The 25890-nt window shown below is 38.7% G+C and overlaps 1 protein-coding gene across 1 annotated transcript in view; it reads right to left on the bottom strand.

Moving 5' to 3' along the window:
- Positions 1-204: 204 nt before the first annotated feature.
- The window catches only part of MGAT4D (MGAT4 family member D), a 38222-nt gene continuing 12536 nt past the window's right edge, over positions 205-25890 (bottom strand). Inside the window, exons 3-15 of the mRNA XM_053461089.1 lie at positions 25369-25512; positions 22183-22316; positions 20888-20934; positions 20459-20572; positions 17533-17608; positions 13499-13613; positions 9553-9683; positions 8622-8729; positions 7929-8122; positions 5399-5477; positions 4812-4869; positions 966-1078; positions 205-432 (exon numbers count right to left, since the gene is read on the bottom strand). Coding sequence (XP_053317064.1) covers positions 409-432; positions 966-1078; positions 4812-4869; positions 5399-5477; positions 7929-8122; positions 8622-8729; positions 9553-9683; positions 13499-13613; positions 17533-17608; positions 20459-20572; positions 20888-20934; positions 22183-22316; positions 25369-25512 — 1337 coding nt within the window. The 3' untranslated portion in view covers positions 205-408. The remainder of the gene's footprint in view (positions 433-965; positions 1079-4811; positions 4870-5398; positions 5478-7928; positions 8123-8621; positions 8730-9552; positions 9684-13498; positions 13614-17532; positions 17609-20458; positions 20573-20887; positions 20935-22182; positions 22317-25368; positions 25513-25890) is intronic.

The following is a 25890-nucleotide window of genomic DNA, read 5'->3' as shown; positions in this document are numbered from 1 at the left end:
GTAATATGCATTTACACTTGTGTGCCCCATGCCTTAATTTTGCGTTATATTATGGACTGTGTATTGCTATATATTATATATATATATATATATATATATATATATATATATATATATATATATATATATATATATATATATATATATACATACATACATACACATATATATACATACACATATATATATACTCCTATCTATCCACTGTCCATCTCCTAAATCAAAACGAAACTGAAAAAATAAAACCTTTTCACATAAATACATTTCCAGAGTAAAAGAGGGTCATCTGTTTCCTTCATTATTTTGCTTTTGTGAGCTGCAGGAGAAGATGCTGTTCCCGTAAAGCACCAGTAGATGGCGAGCTCTCCAAAAGAGTCGTGCCGGAGTCTTGAAAAACCGCTCCTACCTTCACTTGCCCACCTTGATAAATATCTACAAAATAAAGAAAAAAAAAACTGTGAGCTTACAAGTGAACAGACATGTGCAATAAACAAACAATATTGATATTGTTTGGAGCTTTAAGGTGGTGAAATTCAGCACTAGATTAAAATTGCATCTCTTATTAATACCTTGGGAATGGAATGGGCATTACAGGTATGCAAGGAGTATGGCATAAAGGCAATCCGTATAATATTGGCAGGTTATATAATGCTAGGCATTTATGCATTTAAAAGTTATTACATAAGTACCGTAGTACATAAAAAAACAAAATCTACAAAGTATGTACTTGTCCCTGCTGTATTTGCATTAATACTTTTTCTGCTCCAGATCCGAAACGTAAAAGCTTTTTATGTCAAAAAAGCGATTCTGCCAAAAAAGGAACTGCATGCACAGATTTATAAAAAAAAAATCTAAATTTGCTGAATTTTCCATTCTAGCTATTATTGATACTCATTTTAGAATGTTCACTAGAACGCCAATGAGCAGCATGAAGACCATTTTATGAGAAGTACAAGTCAGCTTACCTCACTTAGCAAAGCCCAGACCGGGGACTCCGAGAGAACCTTTAAGCGGATTGCTTTGATTTTCCCTAGAGAACGATTGATTTCTCCTTCAGCGATACCATTCAGAAACTTGCCTGAAAAGAACACAAACACGGGATGATTAACATGGGAATCTCCCATCACTTTACTTTTATGCTGAAGCAGTGCTGTGAGAACCACGTTCATGCCTTTATTCCTAGGTGCTGTCATTTAAAGGCCTGCAGGGCCATTTAAATCAGTTTATGGCAGCTGTTCCAACACTAGTGTAAATGGCTAGTTGAGAAGACCTGAGATTTCCTTTGTAACCGGCCCATTGAGCAGCGACACACCAGGTGACCTAATCTGAGCAGGAGGATCACGGAAGATGAACATCGATGTTCTACAAGAAAGACCTGCAGTTACAAATAGGTACATGGGATCTCTTTGTAGGTAATATTTATGAATAAGTACCAAGTGATATCTACAATACACCACTTTATTAACCCTCAGCTGTTCTTTTATTAAAACTAGTAGCTTTGGGTGTAGGTACCATTGAGTATAGTGGTATGACTCTACTTCTAGCACTTATTGACCACCCTCTCAGAACAAAGTCCTAATCTATAAGGATTTACTTTACTAACATGTCTCCTCTTTTGAAATAAATGTCCCTCCTATACCTAGGTATTAGGTACTGTATATTACATCTCCTCTTTTCTCTCCAAGTTATAACATTCCTTAATCTTTCCAGAATTTTTACCCGGCAAACCATTCACCATTTTAGTATGAGTCCCAGTACCGATACCCAAAGTCTCCCAATCACAAGAGATGCCTTTAAATGTACACAAAATAACTACAACCTTCTGCTCCCGTCACTCAACCATTGCCTTATCTAAGTATTTTAATATTCAAACCCGAACGCCATTAATATCCGCTCAAATGTGCATATGCTCACATCAACATGAACAAGAAGAAGCCAACGTTTCACAAAATCATACTGGCATTTATTTACCTCCATGAGGGGCCTTTCTAGAGTGGCCGCAAAGGCAATAAACATGATATTTTTTTCCAATTTTGTTAAGGGTTTGTTGGATCAGTATTGTTGAGTGATTACAGAATAATACATTGTACAGCAGCTCCATGCTGACAATATAAATCCAATTCTACAAGTACAGACTTCATCAATACCCTACATTTATACATTTTTACATAATTGAATCCGCTATGTGTGTAAGAAATGACCTGCGTGACCTCTTTTGTTCTTTAAATTCCCCGCAGGAGGTATGTGCGCGTGAACGATGACTGTAACCAGCCCTTTGGCTTTGCCCTGTAACACGTTACGTATTGATAATGGATCACATTCAGAGAATCTTTGCTCTATGTGTGCTCTGGATGTCTATGCTGTATATGGAGCCGTAATGCACATAAACACTGTAAAGATAAGGTTTACTACCTTATAAATACTGAAACAGCCGAGTTAAATTATGACAAATTTACAGCCCAATAAAGATGCACACTAGCTTCGAAAAAGGTATATAATCTACAGACGATGTTAGAGGTGCAAACAGATAAAAGAATAAATGTAAATATGCGGGGTTGACAGAGTATATTCTGCAGCCCTTCTTCTCCCTGTCCATAACTTTATCTGCTAGAGCCTGTGTGTGAATTCTGAGTAGACATACAGTGAAGATCCAATAACTGTGAATAATTGTCACAGCGACATACAAGCCAGCCCATGATATAACGCAGGATGAGCGGCCATGCCCTCGCTGGAAACCCTGGCTTTTGTAATAAATGGACATTTAGTTTGTTGTATAACTCAGGGCTTTGATTTAAAGGACAAACGTATAAATGTCAAGGTATGTATTGTCTTTGCTGCTACTGCCTAATACGCAACGGTGGCTTTACTTAACTTGTGCCTCTGAATATTAAACAGCCATTAACCAGATCTGGATGTTTACTTGCGGTTATCATTTTTGCTGGATGAAAATCCCCAGATCATAACATTACTGCCAGCATCAGGCTTAAGTTAACATACAAGACACACAAATATTACTGCCCCATGACAGTGTCATTCAGTTCAACTATCGACTGACCATATCTAAGCCATCTGTAGCAATAAAAACCGGAGATTATGGGCGTTATGAGACCCGAGAAAAATGAGGTCATTGATTTTTGTTTAAAGAAGCTTATAAAGAATTTAGGACTAGTTATTTATTATTAATACTGCATGTGTGTGGACACAAGGCTCCACAGAAATAATATTCAAAACTGCCTTCTCTCAAGCCCTTTAAATGAGAGAAAAAAAGGAATAAATAGCTATTTTTGTTCCTTTCAATCTTACAAAATGTTGCCGTTATAGAAACATCCTGTAAGATAATTTAGAATGCCATTTCTAAAGAAAAAAATAGGGAGAAGTTAAAATGAACACGTTGCAGTTTTCTATGGCGGATCTATCACCTACCAAGCTTTCAGCGCCATTAAAGTAATTAGGACTATAAAATATTTAGACGGTAAAGGAGTAGAGCTTGTGATTAGTTTCATCAGCGTGTTATAAAGGCTTACATCCACAGCATTTCAAAAGGATGTATGGCTGGCAGGGCAAAAATATAATATGTCATTAATGGAAAAATGCAAACATTATATAAAGTTCCCAAGTGGGACTGAAACAAACAGTGGGCAATAACGGGGTTTGAAGAAGAAAATTTAGCATGGTTTATTTAAAAGTTTTCATGATAAAGGTCTCCTGTGAGAGACTGAAACGTTGATTTTTTTGAATAATCCACGCTGAATTTTCTTCATCAAACACAGTCAGTGTTGTGGAGTCTGTGGAGTGCAGAGGACAATGTATAATTTCCATTACATATATATTATATCCATTTGCAACACACCCTTGCATACCCACCACAGCCTACATGGGCTCTGATGAAGCAGAGTGTGGAGTTTTGATTTCATCATTAGGTCACAAGGTGGTCATCTGAGAGCTGTGATGTGAGGCAGCCTCAGATCATAATCACAGGGAAATCTCATTGGATACAAGATGCAGGAAATCCAACAGATCGGGAAATAGCGAAATAATATTGAAGAAAATACATCCTACCAGACTGTAAGGTCTAGTCGGCAGAGCCGTCCATACTTTCCTCATACAGTGCTGCAGAATCCGTGACAGTAAATGAATGGCAAATCCGCTACATTGTAAGCTCACCCCTTGTTTATATCAAATTGTTATGTTATATACTACTTATTATGTCCCGTTTACCCATTGATGGATATGATGGCGCTATACAACACAAAAATAACCCCTGTAAGTCACTCAGTAGTTATGAGGCAAATGTGGCTTATCATAATGCATACTTCACATAGTGCCAACTGTATAATTTACATAAATATTGATGCCAGTATATATCCAGTTGGCCTACCTAGTCTGCCCTTTGTAATAACTTTACACTTTAACTGTAAAATCAGTGTATTTCTCTCCAGGACATACTTAAGAAAATTGGCAGTGTATTTGCCCTTTGTAAATTGTTTTTTTTTTTTTTTTTTTTTTTTTAATTCATTCTTAAGGACATTCTTATGCACAGCCCAAGTATTCTGTAAGTCTATTACAGGTATCTACTACTACTACTAGAAAAAAGGAAACACCTTAATTCAAGAGAATAAAAATCTAATAGTGTACCCATTATTCAAATAGTTAAAAATAAATATTATGAAAGGGATGTGATTTTTTCAGTTCTGAGAGCTATATGAACCCGATATGTTATTTGTGGTTTTAATATTTCCATATTGAAAACACGCCGGACTATACAAACATCTAATGTTAACACAATGGTATATTCAAGGGAAACAAAATACCGATTTGTACGAAGCCATCTTCATCTTTTTGTAGTCCGCCAGGAAGGTTCTCAATGTTCTATGAAGAAATACAAAACAGAAAACTGCTTTTAGAAATCAGAAATGAAAGTGAATATAAAAGTGTTTTATTTGATATTAAATATTGCGCTGTTTTCAACTGCATTTCTCTGCTCACGCGCAGACTGCGAGAGTTTGGGGGGGAAAACGCAGCTCGTGGCAGAAGTTTTATGCATATCTTACGCTACCCGGTACGAAATAATGTCACCATACCCCTCTTTTCGTACAGACACCGTAGAGTACAGGGATATGAGATCTCTACATATTCTGCGCCCTAAGGGCGAGCAGCACCTTGCAGTGCACTCTACAGGGGCTGCGCGTCCCAGAGGCGATCTGCTCCCCGGCTTTACGGCAGGAGGACTGCTAACTCACTGAACCGGATGATCTAGGTAAAAATACAATGCTTTTCTAGGTGAACCCTGTGGAATGTTTGCACATTTGAATTCCCTAGATTTGATCAAGGTGATTTGCGAGGTTGTCTGACAAGGGTTTGTTGTCAGTGGTCTGTTTGTTATTTCTAGATCACCAACCTGTACAGGTAAAACTGCAACTGTTGTGTTAAACAACTTGTCTCCTGGATGCTCAATATTTCCACTTTTGAAAAAGTACCTGTTAAAAAAAACAGTTTTTAAAAGACTATCATATACAGGCATCTCATCGAGCAGTTTACAATTTACTATAAACAAATTAAAATATGCACTCCAGTCCCATTTTCATGTTAAATGCGTATTTAAGTGTTTTTTTTGCATTGATTCCAGTGCATTTCACTGCCTTCAATTCATTTTACTCCTCCCCCAGCCGTCTCTACCGAAAACAGGAAGCATTCGTTAGTACGTTTTGCTAGCATAAGTGTGATTGGCTGCTGCTTCAGTGTCTAACTAGAAGGGTACATACTGAATGGTGCTTGATTTCAGTAGGAAAACAGGAAATAACAAAAAGCAAGACAACTATCTCATTTCCTAACTCCAATAACAAAAAATACATGTTCCAATTTGCATCCAAGAAAAGACACTGGACACCAACATGCATTCAAAAAATATATCATTTTAGGGCAAATCACATTTAACACCTCCACCTCCTTCTCAAACAAAAGATTTACTTTTGATTAGCAGTGATGTTTTAATTTGAGGTATATGTAGATATATCTATATATAATATTGTCAGCTGCAAACAAAAGGTATTTCCCATATAGAGTTTGCAGGCTAGTTGAATATTTCAGCTCACCGATTTCACATTGAATTATGAATGGCCATCACTAGTGAGCTTCTCTTAAAAGAAGGGTCAAATGAGACAAAGTGAAAAGGAATTCAGCAGTTTCATTCACAGGCATAATAAAAGGAATGAATGATGGTAATGGAAGTGGCGATACACAGAAATGGTAACGAAACTACAAAATGTAACACCACAACATATAAACACTATGAAACATAAGATGACACGTAATACCCAATAGATATAGGGTGTTGACATTTCTTCATATCTCTGCCATAACGTGTACGCTTCTCATTGCCAGCTATTCATATAGCACGTGAAGTAGCTTGGACCTGGGGAAGAAGCCAGGCGTTAAATGTGGGAACCTGGATACTTCACATATCTATTCTCACTGCAGGTCCTGACCATAAAAGCTTTTAACATATGTAGTGGTTTTATCTGTGTCATCAGCCAACATCTTCGTTACCATCATTCATTTTCCATCTGAGAATGTATGTCCATCTATGGACTACATGGAGCACTTTGGGTGATTCTTAGCTAATGGTATACAATGTATCAATGTATATGCAAAAGCTGGATCTACCACATTTCTTCTCCTGTTTAAAAAGCTGGATCTACCACATTTCTTCTCCTTATGTTTAAAAAGTAATAGCCTGCTGTCCATCATAGATGATGCATTGCAATCTTGACCGCTGGATTGTGTTTCTTCTTGCCAGAAAGAACTACATGCATGTATAGGTGTTGGAGATGTGCCAACTACAGGGCTCAGGATTAAGCCCTGCAAGCAGCCATTTATGCCAAACATGCTCGGTAGGGACAGAACCAGGAAAAATGTACTCATTCATTTAGGGGCCTTGTAATACATAGTTTAATATGTTTACTAAAATATTATTTTGTACATATGAATGTGTATCAAACAAAGACTTCGTTAGCATTGCCAGAGAGAATCAGCCTGGTGTGGTGGTGGTTTGAACAGGTGAAGTCATCCAAAATATTACATGGCTGGCACCACGGCACCCTCCAGTTGCATTTTTGTCCACACTAACCTACATTACTGTATATAGCAGTATATTTTGTGCTTATAGAGAAAGAATATTTTTTTCCATGGGACTTTCCTTTTAAAAAGGCAAAAATGAATCATCATGGATTAGTGAGAATCCTAACCACAACCTTGCTTTTTCACCTATGCCAGAGACGTTTATAATAACTTTATACTTTAACTGTAAAATCAGTGTATTTCTCTCCAGGACATACTTAAGAAAATTGGCAGTGTATTTTCCCTGGTAAAATAATTTCATAAGGATATATATGCATATACGATATTGCTGGAAGTAAGCCTTTAAAATTATTAATAGAAGGAGAGCACCAACTGAAACAGAACTAATATATATAATTTTCTGGCAGTGCTTTCCTATTTAGAAGTTTAAAATTATGGACATTTCACTATACAGCAACAATTAATGTGAGAATAGATTGAGAAATGGCACAAGACAAGGCAAATACGGGTTGAGCTGACCCTTTATAACAATTAGTTCTATCTGCGAAATCTCACCGATTTGACTATGCATTATAAATGGCCAAATAAGATCATCTTGCAGCAGAAGCTTGCTAGGGGTCGGACCTTCCAACGAGCAGTGATACCACTGAGTGGAAACTCCAGCTCTCCGGTTAAATCCCACTTTAGAGAATAAACCCATAGGACTTATGTGGTGTTCTAAGATCTCGCCAGGGATAAATGATGCAACCACCAGGCAGCTGCACATAATAACGGGAACTGCTGAACAAGAATTTGTCCAGTCCGGAGGAGACACAGTACAAAAGCTGGAAAAAACAAGCCACAAAACCTACCCAACTAGCACTAATGGTTCCTCAAATTCAAAGAGGATGTAATCTCCTGCCACAGGTGAGAATGACCAAAAGCATTCCTGGCCCGTGTAAGCCTTCTCTAGGGTGTAGTGCTGGTAGACCTTTAAACTGGTGCTCAGTTTTGCTGGAGGGTTCGGATGAGGCTTGTATAGAACTTTCTTGTCAAAATCTTTATCCTGTGAGGCAAGACATATTCATTACATAAATAAATGAAAATACAATAAGATCAAGGATACAGTTACTTGCTATATTTAGGATAATTACAATTTGTTTTGGTGTTATACATTACAGATGGGTTATAGCATGCTTCAAAATGCAATATACTGTGTGATTTGAGTTCTGGATGGCAATGTGGTTCGTTGGTAAAGCATTTGTCAGTGAGAATAAAAGTGGTCAATCAGTGGGAGAAAAGCGCTCTCAATTAAATCAGTGAAGTGCATTCTGCGTATGTGTGTGTTGAAAATCTATTGAAGTTGCGCTATTACTAAAACTGATGTAGGTAACTACCAACGATAGTATGCATGCTAGCTGAAATAGAGTTTAAAGGCTCTTTTAAGAGTTACAGTTTGATCCAGATGATTCATCCCAAAACAGCCCATTTAAATCCAAACATTGCATTATCTGCAGGGGAAAATCCAAGGGAACCTAAGATCTTGACCCACAAGACCTTCTTACCTTTAGGTTCTGTATTTTTCCAATCAATGACGAATGTGTCCCAATATGCTGAAACAAAGATGGCCGATATCTAATGCGGAGACTGGACTTTTGACGGTCACAGTGTTTCTGACAAAAGAATAATGGACACAATTTATAACATAGAAGACTGGTCAACTGTTATAGGAAATAGACCCACGAGTTAAGACCCAAGGAAAAAAAATAAATCTTATTCCAAAAGCTTATTTGAAAAATTAAAACATGCAGTTATGACATCATTTACATATAAAACTAACTTAAAGACAAATATGCCTGAAATTATTAATATGGCTCAAAAAGAAAACAAACACAACAAAATAATATTGATCAAACATTAAAATGTATACGACTCCTAACGTACAACAAAATTTGCCAGTTATATTAATTCATATGAATGCCTAAAAACGATGAGGGGACCCCAACCACACAAGCCTGAAAGCTCAGAATTTTCATTTGAATTTTGTTTTCAGCACTCACTATCTCAATCTTCTTCACAATCTCTCAATGCCTCCCTACCTTCACAGCGTCTCCACTTAATCATTCTTTCTTCGCCAGGGACGTGATGAGTTACCCAGGCCGCTAGGAGCACTTCCACATCAGGGCAGAGTCTCCGTGCGCACCACGAGGAGACCCTCTCCCCGAACGGCAGAGAGGTTGTGATGGTGGTACACCCCGAGGCTTTGCTCTGATGTGGAAGTGCTCCAGGAGGCCAGCGTAACACAGCGGAAAAGAAAGAAGAAGCGGAGATCAAGAAGTGGAGCTGTGTAGACAGGGAGAATCTAGGGAGACACAGAGAGTGAGATTTGTGACAGAGTGAGTGAGGGTGGAAAAAAAATAACCCAAACTGACAGAGCATTAAACTACATTAGTTGCAGAGTTGGTTCACGTAGTTACATCATGAAGATTCACTTACGGCATCTTTTTCAGGATTGCACACTTTAACCCAAAGAAAATGATCAAGGAGCCAATCTATGGGCTTATCTCTGTAAAACATCAAGAAAAATTCTGCAACAAGGGGCAGGTCCTTAGATTTGAACAACTTTCCTAAAAGAAAAAGAAATGTGAACGTTACAACATGCACGTATATATATAAGCACTCAGAGTTTCTTTGTGTAGATAATATATGGAAGATTAAAATACTGAAAAGCTGGCATGGGACCAGGCTTTACATTTTAAGATTTATTGAGATGCTGATATGAGATTGATGTAGACCAATAACCTGACAGGTTTACAAACATCACTCATGTTTCTTGCTCAATTAGCGAGCCGGCAAAGAATGTATAACATGTACGACTGCAATGTACATATCCAGGTCTTGGTTACTTTATTCTGCAGCTTTGAGTTATTGGTCATGCACGAAGCAGATTATATTCACACAATGCTATAAACAGATCTTCCATGTAAAAGCACTGCACCAAACACTCTGATGGTGTATGGGCTATTTGATTTATTTTATAAGGTGTGCGTTTGCACTGGTGTGTTTAAATGTTTGCACGGGGGGGGTAGGGTAGGCTAACATGGAGGTTTGATGGAGACTTTGATGTGGGGTGGGAGTGTTTGGATGGGTCTTATGCCAAACCTTCGTATTTTTTTTTCTAGTTTACATGTGAAACGCACTCTGTGAACTGGTGTTTCTTCAGTCCACCACAGATTTTCCAGCTGAGACTGTTAATTAAAATCATATCATTATATGATATAAACTGTATCCGTATGCATACCAAGCAACCGAGGGGGTATTCTGAATAAGCAGGCACCAGGGTCTCCCCAGTCCGGCCCTCAGAGACTCAGTGGTCCCCCTGTTTTTCAATACCATACAACGTGAGTGACAACACAGATGATCCCTGTATTAGAGGTCCATGAAGATGATGCAAGTCCAGGCAGAAGGCCCAGTAATAAAGTAGCCCTACAAAGGGTCAGTGCCAGTATAGTACATTCATCCCAAGACTCAACATTCTATCATGCATAGCTGGAAAAGGTTGCTTGGAAAGTCCCAACAATCTAGCTTATTTTCTTGGCTGCCCGACATGACACGAAGCCACCCATGTTGTGTTGGCGAACCTTAACATGAGAGCACGGCAATGTCTGCATCATTTGTCAGCTTATACCTAGAAGCCACTTCATTTGAGGCAAGGTTAACAAGTATACACAATGGGAAGAAATGGCTTTTTCAATACCGATTACTGTGGAATTTAGTATAACTCATGAGTATCATTTGTATCAATTACACAGAAATTAAGATAGGCTTTGACACCTTGACAGTGTTGAAATTCAAAGGTTTCTTTAAATCAAAAGATTTTGAAAAGGCCTACAATCTGTTGCAATTGCTATTTTCCATAGCAGGAATAAATGGCTTTAAATAATGTCACAAGTAGTACTACAACATTTTGTGCCAAGAGTCGGTCAACACAAGTTTGATATGAAGACAAATATATTTTATGTTTTTATCCTTTAATGAAAAAACACAATATTGACTTTCAGTAAAATCACTTGACAGAGATAAAGAATGGATAAACTCACTGGCAATATTCCACTTTGTTGTGAAATACTCTTATGGTGGGGCACCTGAATACCAGCCTGACTCTTCACAATGGACTGTTACCACATAGCCCGGCTCTGCTGCAAATTCTATAAATGTGGTCAATCCTGGTCATCTATATTACATTTCTTTAGAACTTACACAACATTCATAAGGTGTTCTTTAGAAGAAGGAAGTGTCCTGTCCTTACTTCTTAAACCATTATGCAAATGACTTTAACAGGAGTTCCCACCGTGTTTTGAGAACACTCCAAAAATCCAAATAGATCTGTTGAAATTTGTAACCCTTTAAAACCAAACAAGACCTTGCTTTACTGCAGCACACAAGGTACATTAGAGAACTCCTGGGTATTAAATTCAACAGTAAGTTAAAGCAGATCAACTCCCAGCTCTTGTATTTTATCCTTCTATGCACTAAATAAGCCTAGGAAATTGTGTTTACTGACTAAAATAAGCAGTATATACATATTAAAAAAGAGTGCATCTTGACTTTCTTTCCTTAGGGTCTGCATCTCACCCATCACTGAGTTGCTGGTTATTCAGACAGCCTTTGGAATGGAGAGGAAAGAGAAGGAAGAGAACATCAGGACAGGACATTTAGATAATGCTGGCCCTGCCACAGGCTGCTGCCAATCTCAGCTCGCACAAGGGTGCAAATTAAAGCTCAAATCTTAAAAATAATTGATTGACAAACAAATAGCTGAAGGCATGGGCCATTTTGTTTGCTGAAATCAGTGACCAAAAGTGATCACATCCCAAGATTTCAGGGAAAAGACACCTTTGAGAGTAGAGGGGATATCAAGGGTGTGTTTAGAAACAGGGCCATCATCAATGTGTCACAAGGTTGCCACATAGGAGCGGTAGCAGCACAGACCTCTATCTTATTGCCTCAATTGCAATGAACCCATAGAACAGCCATGTGGGGGGAAAACCAGATGGTTGGGAAGTATGAATTTGTGTGGCAAAGATCAAGCCTGAAAGCAGAAACATTTTACATGTAAAATGTGAGCTCTGGGCCTGCATTTATCATACCACCCAAGATTTCATGTGTCCAAACTGGGAAACCTTTGTTTGGGGAGGTCGGCGTTAGGGAGGATTGTGACACAGGTGGGCGATACGGGGTCAGGACAGCAGCGCACAGCTTCAGCACTTCATGAGTTGGCCATGTGGGAGTTGTGATGGAAGTATGTGCTGCTTCCCCACTGCCTGTAAATGTGGGGATCACAGCCAAATATTTGGACTGTTCACAAAGACACCATCAAAAATACACACTTTCAGTACAATTTAACATTAACAAAAAAAAAAAAAAGTAACCCTTTGTTTTTAGGGAATCCTTTTAAACTGTGAAAGTGTAATGTAGTGCAACATCTTTCTCATGCTTTTGTGTTTTAACGCGTTATTCTTTCTGCAGTAAGAAAATTGTTAAAAAGAAAGCAGTACACAACGCAGTTAGTGAGCAGAGCAGAGGGTAGGGCTTAATATTTTATACAAGCTAGTGGGTTATATGTACAGAGAGCACTTGGTATGTTACACTAGATAGTATTTAAAAGATGCTGTTCTATGTAACCTACTGGATTTTATTATTTGCTTATTAATTGAAACCCTTTCCAGAAATAAAATTAACAACGTAATTATTTGCCTCATTTTTAAATCCTTAATTGTCATGACTAAAAAGTAAACACACAAAGTAAACACTCACAACCATAAACCAACGTTCCATTACAGCTAACCTCGCAGCAACTCAGAGACCTGTTTTTCTGGAAAGTCAACATGAAACCTCGATTTGCAGACACTCAGGTGCACATCCCCAGCGTCCCCAAACCAGAGGTGACTTGAGGAGAGCATATCATGTGCATGGTAATGCGTTTGACTGAACACGGGTCCTGCAGGGCATTTATCTGGGGAAGGGCAAATGTATTGGGGGGGTGGATTCTGCAAAATGGACCACAAAGCTATCGCATTCATTAAAATGCATGTGGTGGCTGGAGTGTCCTTTGCAACCAAGTGTAAAACACGTAGCGTGTTTGTTAAAGCAATTAGACCTAGGTTACCCGGCAGCACTGACCTTACACAAGCCACTTATGCCATTAAGTATAGCAACTTTCCATTTAGGATTCCTTTCAACGTGTTGCATATTTTAATTGCACTTTGTATTTATACACCACAGCAATAAATGCAGAATCCTCAACACAGGCATACTTGTAACAAAAGTGAAGCAAGCTTTATCCTCACACGTTTAGGACTGTTAATCTATTAATGCTCCTTTAAGTTGCTGTCATCAGCACATATGAAGAGATTTAATACGCGGGGTCCTCAAAACCTACCAATAAACCCAAGCTGAGAAAATTCAAGGATCATCCAGTCATCAGAAGGTTGTTGGTCTGCAAAATTCTTCAAGTACTGGAAAAACTGGGGTTTGGCAACGATGTCATCTTCTAACTGAAGGGAAACCCAAAACAAAACATGGTTTAGTAAATATACAGAATTTCCTGTAGATACTAATGACAGGCGTTCCTGGAGAAGACAGGCAAGCCCAACTCTATATGCAAAATGACAAATATTTTTACATTAAATGGAAACTAGCGCTCATGCAAAACTTTGAAGCCACTTCCCCACTGCTGCTTCTCTATCCCTTTGTTCTTATTGCTTTCTTTGTTTTGATCATAGATGACTTAATGAGACTAAATTATATCTTACTTTCAGTTATGAGAGCCACTTATCTCTTATATAGGGCTGCAAGTAACGATTAATTTCAGAATCAATTAGTTAGCTGATTATCATTTCAATTAATTGGATAAAAAACAATATGCAATTGTTTGGTATATTTAAAAGAATTTAATGAACAGGTTGTTAAAAACAGTAGAATAAAGAACTTAAAAATTTACATTAACATGTTGTACTCTGCACACACACGCCACTTTTATCTCTTTACCACAATGGCATTTCTCTAATCGCCTTCTTATTTTACTGACATAATAAATGCTATACTTTAAAAAAAGAACCCAAACACAATATTTCTTAAACTAGGGTTTAATACCTTAAAGAGTTTTAACTAGTAAATATTATTCACTTGTAAACATGTTTTCATATCTAATAAAAATAGGATTGAGAAAAATGCATTTTTGCCAAACCACCCCCCCCCCCCCGTTATACACATCTGACCCCAGACTTGCCACTCTGCCCCCTAGATTTGCCCCTCGTGCTCCAGACTCTCTGGTGTCTAGTGGAGACATCTGGTGGACATCACATTGCACAGACGTCCACCGGCAGACAGAGAGGAGGATTCAGGTCGGCTGCGGGGGAACTATTTGAGGTCGGATTTTAAAACGAGGGGCATTTTCATTATCGATTAGATCAATTAGTTGTTGCAGCCCTAGTCTTATACATGCACCATCCTGTAAAGATGGAGATGCTGCCCCTGAGCATTAACTTGAGAGCCCCCATGTGTGTAATTATATATATATATATCTCCGAGATCAACCGGGTCTGAACGTGTAGCAGCTTATTCTTTATAGGGACAATTTAAAAATTGCAAGAGAGAAACACAGTTTTACCATACTGTTATCTACACAAAAACATGTTAAAAGTTCTTTATGCGGATGTTTGGGGTATAAGAAGATGCACATCCTACTGCTCCTTCAACGGCCTGGCTTCACTTATGTTCAAGAAACATTACACCTAAATGTGTATCTCAGTTTTGCTAGAGGTGGATTTTCTTCCAACCTAGGAATTATCTGACAGAGAGACGCTCGGGATCTCCTGGGAACCTTGTATGCTGTGCAAGCTTGGAGCAGTAAAACTGACTCCGCCACCTCTTTCCCTTCCAAATCCTGTCTAGCTAAAGCATAACGCAGAATATTAGCAAATACAATAGTATGCGGTATTAAAAAGAACTTTAGAGGCTGGTAGGACTAAAACTTGAATATAGTCTTCTTAATAAAGAACACACCGTACATCAGTATTGTAAGAATAAGTGATTCTAGCTGTATTCTTTCATTTTGGACTTAGGAACACCTGAGAACATTGAAACAATGGATGCCCTATAAAATCAACATGTTTAACAAAAAAACAAAAATAAAGTAATATAATAATGCAGCTTCTGGGAGTCCCAAATAAAGAGTTATTAAATACCTAAAAGTTAGGAAAAAATGCAACATAAAAAAAGACTCCTGATCATCTTTGTCTATTTTCTATTACAAACTATTTTGTTTTTGCTCAAGAATACAAAAAAAACACAACAGTAAACCTTTTCAGATCCTACCTGATTGTTCCCAGCATTTGTCTTTTGAAATTACGTCTTAAGTAAGCCATACGAACTATATATTTGAGCAGGGCCAGCCCTACCATGGAGCAGAGTGGGGCAATTGCCCCAGGCGGCACTTTTGAAGAGGCGGCACTTTGCTGCCCCCAGCGCTTTTTTTTTTAATTTTTTTTTAGCAGAGGAGAGAGAGTGGTTTTCACTTATCAAGTGGTCAGTACCCGCTCGGCGCCCCCCTCTCTCCTCTGAGAGCCCTCTAGCTTGGTCTCGGTGCCAGAATATGACGTCATTTCCGGCACTCAGCAGTAAAGCAGCGTGCACCGTGGCAGAGCAGGGAGACTCGCCGCAGGACTGCTGAAAGGCAAGTACAAAGGGGGGGGGTAGGGTAGATAATAGGGAGGGAGAGGAAGTGTAGATAATAGGGAGGGAGGGGAAGTGTAGATAATAGGGAGGGAGAGGAAGGGTAGATAATGACCCCTGGCGTGGGCTGCGGCATTTTAAACTTCGCCCCAGGCGGCATTATGTCTTGGGCCGGCCCTGTATTTGAGTATACATACGGTAATAAGCAAGTAATGTCTTCACTGTTTCATCTAGTATTGCTATTTAGATGAAAGCAGGAAACGAGGGTGGCTGAGACACACACACTAATAACCCCAAACGTTATTATATAAGGAAATTGTTTCAAAAAGTGAAACTTATGGTACACACAGCATGATTACATGGCCCAAGTCAGGTCTTGCTAAATTCAATGGACTTCCTCCCTTTTTTGCACAGTAAACCACAGCTACAGTCACTGTGGAGCGGATCACTTTCAAAGAAACTCAACATGACTCAAAAAGTGTAGGTCAGTCTCCTACCCTCTGGACGTACATTTGAGGATCCAAAAATATCCCAGCAGATTTTTTTTTGTTAGTTACTACCTTAGAGAACAGTGCATACCTGTCACTTTAATGGGCTGCACTTGGGAATGAAATGATTACAGCGAGGAACGACCCATGGTCCTCGTTGTAATGAAAACTGTACAAACACGGCGCAATAAAGAGCACGGGTTTAGTCCCTTTATGTAAACATTTCATAAATGCACATCAGATAAGGACTGTGTACACAGGTTGACTACGTTAAACAATCACACCTAGGCGTATTAAATCTGTATAAAAAAAGATTTATGCAGGGTCAAATAACTATAAATAAAAACAACTAAAACCAAATGGGCCAGTAATATTTATCTCTAGCAGACACAATGAGGAATATCCACTCCTCAACACACATTTATCTAAAGGTCTGCCATAGGAAGAACAGTGAGTAGAGAATAGGTAGCAGGCCGCTATATGTGGAAATCACAGAAAAGGGAATAAAGTTCTGGCAGAGTTAGTTTCACAGGGTATTTGCACACCTCACCTTTTCTGCTAACACAATACAACGATCAGAAGCTGCTGCTGCTGCCCATGCTCTGTGGTCCAACGGCTCTTCCCACTAACTGGCTGCTTAAAGTAGCCAACCATTGGCAGGACTGCACTCACATTGAAATCAATTGGAGCGATTTCCACTCATACTCATGAAGTTCTGAGCAGGCACGTGCCTGCAGCGTTACCTCCAGTCAGCCCTGCCGCTGGCTCAGCTATCACGCTGATAAAGATGCGTTTGGCCGAACGCATCGCCGGCCCGCAAAACAGCAAAGGCATGTGGAGGGATTCTGCAGAAGAACTCATGCGTTTGCAAAATTAACACCATGAAAATGTAAATAGACCTCTCTATTATATACACATGACACTGCATATGATGGCTGGAGTATTTTAGTTGTCAACATAGTCTGTGGGCTACTCCTGCTTTTACTTCATGATATATTGGGCCTGGGCACATGTATTGGCTTCTACTGGCGAAGCCCTATGAGTAGAAGAGGGGAATTTTCTGATCAGTGAACATCAGATCCAGTAATGCCAACCTATCCAAAAATCACACAGATTTACTAAGAGGCAAAAGGTTAGCTGCAATCACCAGCTTGATAAACCATAGAACACAGAAGAGGCTTACATGCTGACGTTTCACATTTAACTACACATATAAAAATAAAGCAGACGCAACACACTTATTTAAAACTACCTGTAAGTAATAGACACCCTTTGGTTGAGCGTACAACATCAGGAAGCTGTAGTCTAAATTTTGCTTTGTCCTCCACCTGCAAAAGATAAAAGCAACATGTATCAGTGATTTGTATACCATGCTCAACAAAACAGGATACAACATTCAAATACAAAACTTACTTGCAATTACATTTTAGTGTTTTTTGTTTTTTTAGGATAGTCAAGAGAAGTATTTATGTGAGCGGACACCACCAAACTATAGATTCACAATTCTTCTAAAGGTATGGTATACTCAAGTATTGCAATACAGTTCACATTGGATTTGTTTTTCTCTTTTTAAGATACTTTATCCCAATATTGGTCGATTTGGATGTTCCATATGTATCAGGTTCTGTTTGAATCTTATTAGATTTGCATTGAGTGCACTTTATTATTTTTTATTTTTCACTATTTATTTTTTACACTATTAGTTATACTCCAGTATGTTAACAAGATAGGTGGCTTTTTCCACCCAACGTATCAAGTACCTTAATATGCACTCATTGTTTGTGTGGCTTTTTTGGGATGGGTGTGGCGGTCGTACCCAAGGGTATGATGGCTGTAAGAGTCTTCCAATATAACCAGGGGATGGCGATATGTAAAATGAAATACACTGGGTCTTGTATCATTTATGTCTCTACATATCCACTCTGAAAAGCGGTGACCTAAATATAAATCAGAAGAATCCACACTCACAAGAACATCCACAGGCGGGGATTATACTGCCAATGCTGTTACAATAGAGCTATTTTAAGCTCTATTTAGTGTGTTTCCTGTTATTATTCACCTTGGCTCCATAAGACATACTGCACTATTTTTTGTTTTTTTCTTCATTTTACATATCTATATCCCCTGGTTATATCAGTAGACCCTTAGAGCCATCACACCCTTACAGCCATCACACCCTTAGGCGCGACCGCCACACCCTTCCCAAAGATTCTACCTTCAAGCCAGATAGGAGAGATTCCCGGCATGGTTTGTGTTACTGCCTACACCTCCGGGCAAAGACTACTCCCAGTGCTGAGCCATTTTTTTTGTAATTGTTTGTGTGGTTGTTTGGTGAAGTAGATTGTCGCTTTAGTACTTGAAGAATTCCAATGAGAAAATGTAGGATTTGTAGTAACCTTGTTCGATACATGCTTGTGCATTGAGCACCTTGTGTCTATCTTTTCTAAACATTACATTTCTAAACCTACACATTACTTTTTTCTCTTTTAGCTATAATTGCCATCGCATATTAAACACTTTCATAATAGTGGACAAAAATAAATGTAAAAAATCATTTGGATCTATCAGAGTCAGAGTCTTCTTTTGATATCAGAACAGAACACATACCAGTAAGAGACACGTTGGTAAAGATGGTTGACTACAGATAAACAGGCTTATGAAGAGACATATCTGGGAGGAGTATGTGTTGAAACAGTGTGGACAGACCGTTTTTTTTCTGGAGAAATAACAGTGACCAGTGGGGTGAAAACAAGAGTTTATCCCTGGTTTCAGGGATAGCTGATAAATTACTTACTGAGCAAAAGTGCTGAAAATGCATTTTTACCTACAAGTCTTTTCTTCTGTGCAAAGTATTGATTTTTTTGTGAATGATAGATGTTAACGTATATTATCTTGTCTAGGCTTATGTCCAATTATGTTTAGTTCTGACAATTAGCACAGAACTGTGTAAGATTTATTTTTAATAAGATTAAGTAGGCTCTTTCTGCAGATATCATTTGTAGATCAGCCCTGGTCGAGTAAAAACAATAGAAGAACAAGACAGGAAATATTTTCAGTCTACAGGTTGTAGTGATCCGTTAAGTACAGGTCACATGGATACGACGGCAATAAAGAAAAGGTACTAGAACCACATACAAAAAAAATCCACGACAGATGATCCTTAACTACAGATGAGAACTCACGGCAACATGTCAATTTTTAGTGCTCCTAACATGCTCCCAGCATTCCCCTAGCCCCAGCGCAGGATATGATGTTATGCCCAGCGCAGGATATGATGTTATGCCCCAGCGCAGGATATGATGTTATGCCCCAGCGCAGGATATGATGTTATGCCCCAGCGCAGGATATGATGTTACGTTCCGACGCAGGCAGCACGTGAGGAGCGAGACATGGCAGTATCGCAACCATGGTTTAGAAGCCGCCATCCCCAATGAATAACACTTTTATAGATGGCGTTCTGATTAATACCACTCTGCATTTTAACGCAAAGAAAAACAAAAAAAAATGATAACTGTGAAAAAAAGCCATCATAAGCATTAAAAACACACCTCCAGTACAATGCATATTAAAAGTCACGAAAAACCAAAAAATATGTATAAAAAAAGGACTTACCCAGGGTGGAAGCTACCCTCATCCATCTGCCAGCTACCCTCATCCTATGCGGTCCAATGATTCTTGCCACTGATTAGCTGCTTGAAGGGTGCGCAGAAGGGTCTGAACAGACCCCAGCAGCAGTCCCTGAGCCAGAACTGGGGCTGACTGGGCGCAAGTAACATGCACAGAGATAGCTGGGGGTGTATTGACCAGGATTCCCTATGCATTTTCAAGGGGGGATATCACTATTAAAGTGCATATGATGGCTGGAGTAACCCTTTAAAGCGTCCCTTTGAAAAACTACAAATATGTTTTATAGATTTTTTACAGAGTCGGGTAGAGGCATATTTACATATTGAACAGTTATCACTACACTCAGTATGTGCTTTAAAAATGCCATACTCCAAAATATCCAATACACATGTAAATCATAGGGGAAAAACAAATACAGTCAGCATATTTTCAAGATACTCAATATAAATTTGGATCTTTTAAACAGAGGAAACTGGTCTGGCTTTTTGCGGCATCTTTCTGCCTCTCTAGTACACTCTTTAATGCACAGTTACTGCCGTCTGCTACAGTACCTCACTCGCTCCTTGGAGTCCCCAAAGGTTTCCTTAACATTGTTTAGATCTGGGTAGTAAGACGCTGGGGGAGAGATGATCTCAAGGACACCAGACTGTATTTCACGAGGAAAACTGCAAGTAGAACATTAAATATTTATGTTTTCAGGATGAATAGATGTGCTGAAAAAAGTCTTAGATTGAATGTATATACATTTATTCAGTAGGTTATATTAAAAACAAGCTTCTCGTACTGGTCTACGTCATCTCATCAATGACTCAAGTGACTCCACGACCCCAATGGGAAGTACTATTTAAAAAAAAATATATATATATACCATGCTGTTAATCCTGGGGCCTGTAAACAATTGTCATTCAAAAATAAGTTTTTATATTTTATCCAAGACATCTAGAAAAAAAATAAAAAAAAAAAAAGTCACCGGCACATACCTCTCTTTTATTCCGTTAGCAAGATCATCAACATATTGTAAATTGACCTGAAACAAACAGTTTTATTTAGGAATTGTTTTACGTGCAGACTTTCAAAATATACAAGAACAAAATCTATAAAAAAACAAAACAAAATGATATATCAGAGTAATGATCATATAGTTGGTAACCATCAATGTCTCAACAGCTGCTGGCGGGAAACACTGGAGGATTGTTGGCGTGCAGCCTATTGAAGGATTATTGCCTCAAAACAGACAGATTTTTTTTTATTTTTAACAGACACAACTGATGATTATTAAACCTCCAAGCCCTTACTTGCTCATGTAGAAACACTCTGCAGAGCGGCTTTATTCCACCCTGTAATAAATCCATGTTCCCCATACATATAGTCTGGAGTGAAACAGAAGCGCTAGGAACATGTGTTTCTGATCAGGAACTGTTAGTGGGTCTTTTTGAGAATGCTAGTATGTTCCGAATATTTACGGTGAAAGCTATACCCCAACTGATATCCACACCTGGGAACTCTCCACATTTAGCCCGCAGGTATGCCGATATCGTAAAAGATGAAAAAACAAATTCATGTTTAGAAAAGAGGTCTTTCTCTTCCATCTGTTCAAGAACACGGAGCCCACAGCACCCAGGCTCCAGTGTCCTGTTACTAGCATCAATTAGTGGGACACGGACACTATTTTGCTCTAAGAAATACATCTAAAATACAGACACTTATTTCAGCTTTGGTCATTTGGGGGACATCACTGGGGTACTGTGTCATTTTGCAATGCAACTTGTTTTTTTATTATGTTCTACCCTACTTTCCTTGTTTTTATCTGGCAAAACTCAATAAAAAAGTTCAAACGTAGATATCCAGTTAAAACACCGGTTGCATGAGAATGCACAGGGATGGATGTCGGAACGGATAAATTCCTAAACTCTCCCACAAGGATAGGAAGCATGGGGAGGGAGCAAATGCACGCAAACACCTGTGCGCATGCATGCATGCATCCCGATGGTGCAGCCTGAAAGCAAGCAAGGGAAAGGAAGCAAACACGGTGCTTAGAGGGGGCATGTTTACAGCCAGCCAGTGAAGTCACATAACTACATGTTTAGTATCTCGGCATACTGTACAGTCAGCATGGAACACAGATAATAAACACGCAGGCATTGGACGCATCCCCACACATTAAAGTAGCTATTAACGTTGGAGGTTTCATGTTGCCACAAAGCTTGGCATGTAATATTTAGTTTTCTCCCAGCAGAGGTTTTTTTCCCCCACGGGTGATTTAATACTGCCTTACCTCTGCTATGAAAACAATTACCACACAGTCTTGTTTTTCTTCTGTGGACATTTCTGAGAAAAGGGAACTTAAAGTATCCAACAAGTAGCTCTGTTTGTCTCTCTTTACTGTCGGGATACCAATGACAATTGACACTGTTGATACAAAAGAAAAAAGGAAAAGTATTTAAAAAGATAGTTGCACTTTTCATATAAACTTTATTAACATAAAAAATACCGTATTTGCTCGATTATAAGACAAGGTGTTTTTTCAGAGCAAATGCTCTGAAAAATACCCCTTGTCTTATAATCGAGGTTGTCTTCTAATCAGACCTCAAATGAGGTCCAACTATGAGACTAAAGATCCAGATCCCCCGCAGCGCTGCAGGGGACCTGGATCCTCCTGTCTGGTAACCTCACCTGCTGCCGGCACTTCCACTGGGGCTTCTATCACCGAGCACCGGCGAAAGTGCCAGCAGCAGCGAAGGTTGTCTATGCGTATACCTTCCCCGACTGCCAGAACTCTCTTCTCTGCCAGCCGGCCAACGTCCGCTCGATGAACACATACAACCCCCGCTACTGCTTGTACTTCCACCATAGCTTCTATGACACAGCACCGGCATCACATGACCTTCCGGTGCTCATAGAAGTTCCGGCGGAACACCCGCTGCCCCCAGACACCAAGGAGTCAAAAGCACTGGTAAGTCGGGGGGTGCTCTGCCTCCAGAAATGCCTTATACCCCCCTATATGCCACTCTATCCAATGATAAGCCTTTTAACCCCCTATATGGCATATAGGTGGGTATAAGGCATTTCTGGAGGCAGAGTGGCATATAGGGGGTATAAGGCATATCAGGGAGGCAGAGTGGCAAGCCTGGCGCATATGTGCATAACTGGGGGGCAAGTTGGCAAATAAAAGGAAATAAAAAAATATATTTTTCTCAATCATAGCTTTTATTAAATATGAAAAGAAAAAAAGTTTACATGAATTAATATTTACTAGTAAAACTTTTTTCCTATAGGGTCATCTTATATTTGGGCTTTTGTTCCTTAATTCATATTCAGATTTTGGGGGGTTGTCTTATAATCAAGCAAATACGGTATTAAACAAGTGGTGCTTCTAAGCAAGGGTAAAGGGCATCAGGGAAGCCAGCGTTGGTCATAGATTTGTGTGTTGTCTGGGCAGGAAAGTCACCCAAAATATTAAGCAACTTCCTACAATGGCGCCATAAGAATAAAACCCATTTTGTTAAGTGCTATACTGCATCACTGTATACAATAATGCATCCATGCTCAAGGGAAATATGTTTTTCCCCTCTTTTAAAAAAGTAGTAGGGAGAGAAGAAATTTCTGCCCCTAGTGAAAGTCTTGCATGTTTAAATATTTACATAAAATTTAATTTAATTAAGGGCTACCGGCAAATACAGCGTTCCAGTTACAAAAATGATTTCCGCTGTGAGAACCCTCGCTCTGAGAGCCCCTTGTGATTCACGTGGAAATCAATGGACAAGTGAAATCCATAACAACTGCACTTAAGAATATAGGGGTGCTCTAACCCCTCTAATCTCATCCACAGCCTCCTTCTACTGGCCTTCCCTTTCTAATGAAGTCTACTTAATGCATGCCCCACTATAACAAATCTACTAATGGTGGTGTAAGTATGAGCCTTCCTCCAGGTGGATTCAGAACATACCTCCTTCCCTTGAAGTCTGAGTCACTACCACTATTTAACAAACATATTACAAAAAAGGGAAGGTTATCACAATTCCCTTAAACTATTACTCTTACGTTTATGATAAATCAATGTATTATACAACATAAGTGCAGCTGTTCCATATGTAAAAAGCACAAATTAATTAAGTGTAAACAACAAAAGAAAGAAAGAATATTTCCATCCATTATTGCCTATATAAGGGTGACCTTCCCTATATCTATCTATAGGTACAAACTCTGAAGTAAAATGCACATGACATGTTATCTCAATCTTGTTTGTGCAGTTTGAGATTAACATTTTACAACACACTCAACACTCAAGGTTGTGATTAAACTTGACATGTAGCTGAGCTTATATTTTAACACAAACGACTCCCTAAAAAGGATCCAGAGTAGAAACAGTGGGGTATTAATAAAACATATTGTCATGTGTTGAGATATTTATTGTTGGTCCCTAGTAAAATAATACTCATGTGCAACCAAAATACTATCAATAAAGAATGAAAATCAATAAAGTATCTTAAATACTGAAAGTCCCATGATGCTACTATCCAAGACACCTGGAGAGATGGAGAATAAATAAATAGTCTTTTGCAAAAATATTCAGACCCCTTTACTAATTTGTTCATATTACTGAATTACAAATGGTACACACAAATGCAAAAATCTGTTATTGCAAGCCAATATTGATTTTATTGGGTAAATATTAAGGAAGAAATACTACAAGCTCCAAATTTACAGAGATTAGCCCTAAAGTCACCATAATCTTATCATTGGCGTCCAAGTTGCTGTCAGATTTCAGCATTAAATCCATCGCCCCAAAGCACGTCCAACAAACTTGGACCAAATCTGACAAGAATGGGGCAGTATCACTACAACACTGTGTGCAAAGGGTACACAGCCCAAAAGCAGTAGCTATACATAGGAACATCACAATTAATCATCAAGTTAAACCAAATGAGTAGTAGTTGATGTGTATGCGAGGATCACGTTTTACATTACTTTTTTTTTTTTTAATAAAATGTTACCAAAATGAAACCAGTCACCTTACAACAAGTTTATTGATTTAAAATAAAATCTTACTGTACCTTTTCTAATTCAGTAAAATGAGCGCATCGGGATCTAAATACTTTAAGCAAGGCACTACATATGTCTATTTCAGGAATCGTTTATATGCCATGTACATAGCATTAAACCAGATAAGGACTATTATATCATTCCATGCTCTGGACGGTCAGAGCTGGCTGACTATTTGGAAGAGATATTAGCACAGCTGCAAACTACATTATTGGATTCAAGTAATGAAAAATCTAGCAAGATGGTAAACTGATTTCAATAACAACTAATAATTACCTGCTGTCTCTGTAGGTCAATTTATGTTACATACCACTTGTTTTGTCCTGTCCACCCATTGTACAGCTCTATGGAATTTGATGGCGCTATATATATTAATACTAAATAATAATAATAATAATAATAATAATAATAATCTCACCCCCTGTTCTCCCGTGTCCGTAGAGCACGTTGGGCTGAAGACTGTCATCATGACCCAGCAGATGAGGCAGGAACATGTAAATGTTTGAGAACTGCATGGGGAGCTTGCTGGTCAGATTCATAACTTTCCATTTTATCTCCTCAACTGCAAGACCAAAAAGAAGATTGGTGAGGGTGGTAAAGGGAGAAACCAGTAGGAAGACAGCTGGGATGGGAGCAAACTAAAAGGTGGATCATAGGAGAAAATTCTTGTAGAAACACCATCAAAACAGAACAGAAGATAGAAAATCACTACATGTTAGGTAGAAGAGCACAAACTAATTAGCACTGAATACAAAAGGGAACACAACTGGAAATGTGTTAGATTTATTGTTGTATAGCTAATCAGTGAGCAGTTAAATTACCAAAATTTGGGTAATGCGTGCCAGGATAACCAATTCATCAAAGCTTGATATATTTACCAGAGCAGAGAAATAAAAGATAAAGAACTTATCACAGGTGCAATTAAGTCTCAAGTTAATTA

The sequence above is a fragment of the Spea bombifrons genome, chromosome 1 (genome assembly GCF_027358695.1).
Source record: "Spea bombifrons isolate aSpeBom1 chromosome 1, aSpeBom1.2.pri, whole genome shotgun sequence".
In the NCBI taxonomy this organism is placed as follows: Eukaryota; Metazoa; Chordata; class Amphibia; order Anura; family Pelobatidae; genus Spea; species Spea bombifrons.
Note: the sequence above shows the minus strand (reverse complement) of the source record. Positions and strands in the feature narration are given on the sequence as shown.